General features: G+C 44.5%; 1 protein-coding gene across 3 annotated transcripts; it reads right to left on the reverse strand.

Annotated features, from left to right (window-relative positions):
* Positions 1-200: 200 nt before the first annotated feature.
* On the reverse strand, positions 201-7,268 carry PRDX3 (peroxiredoxin 3). Of its 3 annotated transcripts, XR_006939682.1 has the most exons (8): positions 5,451-7,268; positions 5,315-5,381; positions 5,088-5,229; positions 4,588-4,723; positions 2,786-2,889; positions 1,506-1,671; positions 938-1,065; positions 201-553 (listed from the first exon to the last, which is right to left on the reverse strand). XR_006939682.1 is itself a non-coding variant. In XM_426543.6 (7 exons), exons 1-7 carry the CDS (start codon positions 5,640-5,642, stop codon positions 1,012-1,014), a joined length of 861 nt encoding a protein of 286 aa, XP_426543.4. In that variant the 5' UTR covers positions 5,643-7,268; the 3' UTR covers positions 201-1,011. The 3 variants fall into 3 exon arrangements, 2 of the variants coding, with proteins under 2 accessions (XP_426543.4, XP_040558831.1); XM_426543.6 differs by having other exon boundaries at positions 201-1,065; XM_040702897.1 differs by lacking the exon at positions 5,088-5,229 and having other exon boundaries at positions 201-1,065; positions 4,588-4,703.
* Between the last annotated feature and the right edge of the window lie 212 nt (positions 7,269-7,480).

Below are 7,480 nucleotides of genomic sequence, written 5' to 3' on the forward strand. Positions count from 1 at the left end.
CGTTTCTGTTCCTCCAGCCTGTTAGCAGCACGCTGTCCTTCCCCTCACAGCACTTGCCACCACTGTTCTGGCTGTGTCCCCCTTCCTCCACACACAAAGCCCGCACTGCTGGCTGCTGCTTGCTGCAAATAAAGGCAGCGAGTGCAATGCCAGACTGTTCAGAAGAGAGAGAAGCAGAAAGAAAGCAAATAAGACAGCTATGCAAGTCAGTACTAGGATTTATTGATGGCACCACAGATGCAGGTATGCTATATTCCTTTAAACAGTCCAATTTACAATCAACCTTTACATTTCCTGGAGGCAGATTCAAGCAGGTAAACAAGGCTTTAAATGAAGGAAGATTGATATCAAGCTCCACTAAGCACAGTAGTAGAGTGCAACGTTTTAATTATCTCCTAAACAGAATGCAAGCTCATAATGCTTGTTAACGCTCCTGTTATGCTGCACTGCATTTTGACAATTCGTATTTGACAAGATTTAATTTGTACATACATACACTGATCTTATACTGTGGCCAGAAACTCTGTTGTGCGTGTTACATTCATTTCATCCCCTGAAAAAAAAACAAAACCCACTTACGAAGAACTCCATGTCAAAACTGCTTTCTGTGTTGCCCACTTGCAGTTCCAAGCTCTTGTTGCAGAAAGGCATCTGTCACGTGAGAAAAGCTACAGGGCAGCTTTCTTTATGCCAAAGCTAGTTAAGCAAAGAGGGGAAACAAACTGAAAGAACAAAGCGGAAGGTAACTGTTTTCCACCCACTTGTCACATTCTGGTTACAGGCATCCATAAAACTTAACTTGCCAAAGGGGAAAATAAAGCTTTATTTTTACCTTATGTTTTGTTGTTGTTTTTTTTAAAAAAAGGCAAGAGAGTCAGTAAGTATTTCAGCATTTAATTATTATTATCATTATTTTAAAACATGAGGAAATGAGAACCTTTTTTCTTGCATAATCACAGCCACTAAATGTCTTCAGCACACAGTAACTAAGAGCCGTCTGCATCTGAGTGTTTATGTATGCACTTTCTCAAAATACTCTTTAGAAGCCTCTGGACTTGGTTTGATCTGTCGAGAAGAAAAAAGAAGTTACTGTATGCTGTAGGTGTGATATAAAAGTTATGGACTCGACATTTTATCCAAGAAACAAATATACTTCATTGAAAACATTAAGTTATTTCTGTTTCTGCACTTGGTTGGGAGATATATGAGCTATCAAGCAGGGCATGAAGCAAGTAAAAAAATCCACAGACAACTGCTAGAAAGAACAAAGGTTTGAAATACAAACTGTGTTTTCTAAAAGAAAGTCAGTGAGTTTCTTCACAGAAACCACACATTTAGTATCACACAAGTAGACTGAATTGGTTCAACCACTGAAAGCCTCAGGCTTAGAAAAACAGGAAGAGATTCATTCAAGCACTTGATATTAAAGCAGTTCTTAGCCCTCGGGACACACAAGAACATGCCAGTGCCTATATTTAGAACAGTGATATTTAGGAGACACTTACTGTAGGGGAATCTGGAGTCCAGTTTGCAGGGCAAACCTCTCCATGTGTTTCCACATACTGGAATGCTTTCACCAAGCGAAGGGTCTCTTCCACACTGCGACCCACAGGGAGATCATTGATACTTAGATGCTTGATGATCCCATTTGGATCAATGATGAAGAGACCTCTGCAATTGAGTGAGAATTTCAGGAATGCAAATCATATTTAAATATCAAAACTGAGAAACAGATGAACAATCTCGCCATGGCAATTAGATGCACACATCAGGCTTAGGAGCAGCAATATTGCATTTGATATATTGTTAGTACAGTGATCAAAAGCTAAGAGCCTATGAACTGGTATAGTGTTATGAATAGCAAGACTATTAAGACAGCAAGTTGTATAAGATAGAACTTTTAATTTATTCTGTATTACAAAGCTGATAGCTAGAATTCTTCCCATGTCTTTTTGATATGAAAATCCAAAAGGTACTGAATGAAGAGCTGCTTATGCATTAAACTACTAAGTTAATTTCTGTTATATGTAAGCCACGGTGGAAACTAAAGAACAAATTAATTAGGAGGGTGATTTGGAAACCAATGTCTGAAGTTCTTTTTCAAAGAAGCTTCTGTTTTGAACTGAAAAAAATAACAGCACAGATTAGGGCAACCTAGAACAACAATAAACAATACTGATTCAACATTGAATCAGAATATTAAGCAGCCTTCTGTGGACTTTTGCCACTCTTCCATTGAAAAGAAACTGAATGAATCACCTCCCTCCACACCTCCATGGCCCAGAAAAGCCTGCACCTGAACACTAAGAATACAGGATTACTTTGGGGATTATAGCCAGCATAAACCTTCTAATGAAAAGAGATGAAGAATCTGGATTTCCCTAGTACTATTTCCATGGAGTACAAAGCATCTAGGATAACTAGACTTGACTGTAATGGCCTCTAGGACTATAGCTCTAGAAGCTTCTCGCTCACAAATTAAGGTACTGTCTTCCCCTTTCAGGAAAAGAGAAAAAATAAAATTATGAAAAGTATAGAAATTGAGAAATGCTCTTCTATCCAACTCTCCTTTTTCTTCCTCAGAACAGAGTGGCTAGCTATTCTCTGCATGTATCCTCAGAGAAGTCTGGAAAACTCTCAACTTTGCCATAATAGACATGTGCCCTTTTCCTGGGATGAGATTCAGCAGCAAGTCCACAGAAGTTCCCATCTTTCAGTGTTCACGTGATCAATCCCTGCACAGTCTCCCTTGGAGGAAACGGCATGATCAGCAGTCATTCATTACCTCAGTGCAATGCCAGGTCCTTCTAGCAGAACACCATAATCACGGGAGATTTGTTTCGTGAGGTCTGACAGAACTGGAATATTCATTTTGCCCAAGCCGCCACTCTAGAGAAAAGAGCAAGATTCCATTTTGTTACCTTGTGCTGTTCAGGATTAACCCTGAGACCAGATTCACTGCTCTCAAAGGTACATTAACAACAAAATACCATTAAGTCCACCTGGAGTGGTTCTTGGGTTTTTTTTGTTCTGCTCCAAAAAGCACTCAAACAGTTGTTGTGTTGGGAACATGAAAACTGGTCTAGTCCTGAGAATTTTAGAATTGTTTATTTTGCTGGCAAAAGATACCAGTGACAACAGTCATATTTCCATAAAGATTTCCTCTGTACCTCATGTAGGAGCTTGGAATATGAAAATTTCTATTACATATTTTAGTGATCAAAAGATTAACGTGGTGGGGAGAGAAGCCTGTATAATATAAACAGATGAAACACAAGGCTTCTAACAAACATACTAGGTATGTCAGAGTTCTGCTGCTCTCGGTATGCAGTACATGCATTCTCCCTCAAGTTTAAATACTATTTGGAGAGTCAACCAAGACTGCTTTGATTTTTACAACACGCTGGAACAGTGAGAGAGATAAGCTCTGTTATCCTTGAAATGGGACTGGCATTTGTTAGCTTTCCTACTTCAGCCATCATCAGTAAATCATTGTGTAATCTGTCACTTCGACCCTGACCTTGCAAATGCTTGCCTGCAACAGAGTTCTCACACGCAGGCAGATGTCAAAGGAACCAAAACTTTAACTCCTCTGGATGTCAGTTTCCCATCCACACCATTATGGAATTCCTTCCACCCTGCAGAACATTTTGCTATGCACACATGAAACAAGGCATGAGAGGTGCACGCTGAAAGACTTCCCCATGAAGCAATGAAGAAAGTTTGTAATCCCATTTCCGAACTTCAGCAAAACACACAGAAGAATAAATACTCTTGATTGGATCAGCCAAACCACGTTAACTTGAGCAAACTTTCCTCCCTCCTGCATTATCAAGGAAGAGCCTCGCACCTGGAGGCAGACCAGTTCAACTGCGATAAGCATTACTGTGGGCTGCAGTTCCCGTGGCCACACATGTAGGAACTGATTACACTGCACCCTCCTGTTACAATTCTGTCTACAACTAACCTAGGTACTGAGATGCTTTATGTTATCAAAGGCATGCAATTTTATATGCACAAATAAAAGAGGATCCTCTTGGGAAAAAGCCCATCACCTTTATCGCATTCCTTCCCAGAAGGAACCAAAATACCTCAATTTATGTTTCAGAAACAACTCTCATTTGCTGAAAAGACTTCAATATTACCAGTGCTCCATTACACTGGTTGTTGTTAACTCATACCTAACAGTGGCAGCTTCAGAATGGAAACAGAATAACTGCTTTCATTTTCTGGGACATCCCTCACCAACCATCAGCTGTCACAAGCAGCTTAGGACACTGACATGTATACTTAATGCCTGTCTCTAACGATAAACATAAAGGATATGATGTAACCAACAGGACTAAAGAGAGCAAAATAAAGAAAACAAACCCCACCAAACAAATTACAGAGAAAGAGATCAACAAAAGAAAGATTTAAAAGATCTTAAGTCCGAGTCCTGTCACAGGCAGAAACTACTCAACATATCGCTACAGAGGGTTTATTTATCATAACCAATGTTTGCAGAATTGCTTATTCTCCTCAGAAGCTCCCATAGAATGAAAACAAACCAAGAAGGGAAGCAGCCAGGAGCCACCCCATCCATACCTTGCGCGGGGTATTTATCCAGGCCAGGTGGCAGAAGTGGGAGTCCACAGAAACCGCCACCACCTCGCAGTTCACATCGTGGAACTCATTCGCTTTGTTACTAAAAGCCACGATTTCTGTGGGGCACACAAAGGTGCTGGGTGGGAAGAGAAAGTGAGCTGTAACGATTCAGCAAGCTTTCGAGACAGGTTTTACAGAAGGCACTCGCGTATCCGTTTATAGGCACCAGAGCAACAGCATCTTTTCTTTAGCTTAAGTTTTGGGCCTATTTCCCGGTTTGCTGCACTCAGAGCAACGGCAGCAGGCGTTATCGGGCAGAGCAGCTTCCAACCGCCGCTGGCAGCGAGCTATTTCGGCATGAAAGCCCATGGGCTGCGGGTTAAACCCTCCCACGCCCCGCAGAACCGCCCGCGGTGCTCCGCCAGGACAGCCCGCCCGGTGCCGTGCAGCCCCCGCAAAGCAGCGGGAAGAGCGCCTGACGGGGCTAAACCCGCACTCACAAATCCAGAGGGTAGAAGAAGAGCACGAGGTATTTCCCCTTGAAATCATCCAGGGTCAGTTCCTTGAACTCCCCATTGACAACGGCCGTGCCTTTAAAGAACGGGGCGTGCTGCGTGACGGCCGGGGCGAGCCGCGAGGCGCCTGCGGGGACACATAACGCATTGCGGGCCGCCGCCCCCGCGCTGCCACCACGGGGCACAGCGCGGCAGGGCCGCCCCGCGCTTACCCAGTGTGAGCCGGCGGCGGGCGCACAGCAGCGGCTGCGCCGTCAACGTTCTCCCGGCGGCGGGCACCTGAGGGGACACGAGGGTCAGGGCTGGCGGGAGCCGCGCGCTCGTTCCCGCCTTCCCGCCCTCACTCACCGCGCGGCGTAGCAGCCCCCTCAGCGCGGCGGCCATCTTGAGCGCGGCGCAGCAGGCGGGGCCGGGCGGTGGGGAGGGGATGCAAGGGACAGGAGGAGGGACGAGGGCGGTGCTAGGCTCCGAGCCGTCCCCAGGCGGCAGGACGAGCGGAGGTGGGTCCCTCAGTGGCCGGGGCAAGAAGGAGGGGGTCATGCTCTCGTGAGGGCTGCTGGAGTGCAATGTGGTATGCGCTGGTACGCACCAAAGCAGAGGAAGAAAAAGGTTGCTTGCGCTGCTGGACCTCGGAAACCTCACAGATACAACGTTTTTAAATGTAATCGACTCTTACTTTACTGATTTCATGGTCACATTATTGACTTTTAGTCATGAAAACTCCAATACTGGCCCAAATCTATCACAGAGCAGCAGCACAGAGAGGTGTGAGGGTTGTGGGAGGAACCACACCTGACTCAGGTAATGCTTCCAGCCAACCTGCTGCTTTAACATCGGCATTTATAAACACCCATGGCCTTTTACCAAGGAGCGATGTCACCCTGTGAGCTAGTGAGAAGCCATCAGCAGCTGGGGACAAGCCCAAAGCAACTAAAGTGACACGAGAAAGCTCCTGGAAGCTGTGCAGGTACTGCATCTGTGGCTCTGATAACAGTAACTTATTCCTGGGACCGATTCAGCTCAAGTGGTCTGGTGGCCTATGTCACAGTCAGCTTGCTTGTCCTGACTAGCTGTTAACCAGAATCAGCTCTCTAACAAGCCCAGAAATTGTTTGGGACAGTTGGCATTGTCCAGAAGCATGTCAGGGACCTTCCTGAACATTTAACATCATGGACAGACCAGTTTTGGTTGCTGGTACCTTTCTGTGGCACTCTTGAATTTATTAATATAGATGAAGGCAATAACTGCCAGAAATATAGCTCCGATTATCTTCTCAAGAACTGCCAAGGAGAGCAACCAGAATAATAGTGTCTACTGATATGTGCACGGAGGTACTGGGTGAAGATGGCAGTATCCAAAAGGAGGTGATGAAGATGGACATGTTCTACATGATAGTAGGGTAGATGAACTGTTTCTATAGCCATCCTGAAACAAGGAAGGAAAGGAAAATGTAGAGACTTAAGGATGCAGATACTCCAGGGTTAACCACCACAGTAGTCTTAACAGCTTCCTGCATCCACTGATTTCCTTGAATTCAAACATGCATCACTATTGCTTTTGATGTGCAGCTGTTCCCTTCAAGCTTAAGATCTTCTAACAAAGCTCTGCATGTGCATTTGAGAATGCGGGCATAGGTATGTGCTAGTTTTGTCACTAAAACAGCAGATTCTGAGTTGAAGAACCTCAGATGTCCCTTTCTTCTCAGCATTTTTCAGATGTGTTTGAGATAGAAGCTCAATTTTGGTGAGTAAAGACTGTGAAAGCACTATCTGGACTAAACTGATGAGAACATCACTGGCTGTGCAAGGGGAGCTAGCTGACTGAGCTACTCAACATATTTGAGTACCTATTACCTAGAAGTTCGGGGCATTCTTTCTTAAAAAATGCCTCAAAACCTAGAAGTGGGAACAAGTACACTATTTATCTAAAAATATATCAAGTAAACTATTTGTTTATGGGTGACCGGCGTTGTAGCCTGTATCCTTTGGAGCTTCCAGGAAGAACAGCAGATGAAGAGAGCAAAAGCAGTTGTTGAGAACTATGTCTGCTGTAGAGTTTAGGGATATTTTAGTGCTACTACTGATGCCAGAAGGGCTACCAGCAGAGCAGCAAGCAACGGAGCTAGGAAAAGGACATTTACAGAGCAATAACTGATGGCAAAGAGCAGCAAAGTAGTATCAGGCACTTATTGGGCCAGCTCCTTAAACAGCCATGCAGACTGGCATGTCTGCATTCACATCTACTGAAATGGCACACATCTTCACATCAAGGGATGATCTCTCCCAGCAGTGACTTCTCCAAGGCTGGGCAGCAAACTACAAGGTAAGAATACAGCTGGGCATAGAGAAAGGTGATAGCAGACAACCAGTTCTAAATTA

Source organism: Gallus gallus, chromosome 6 (assembly GCF_016699485.2).
Source record: "Gallus gallus isolate bGalGal1 chromosome 6, bGalGal1.mat.broiler.GRCg7b, whole genome shotgun sequence".
NCBI classification, from domain to species: Eukaryota; Metazoa; Chordata; class Aves; order Galliformes; family Phasianidae; genus Gallus; species Gallus gallus.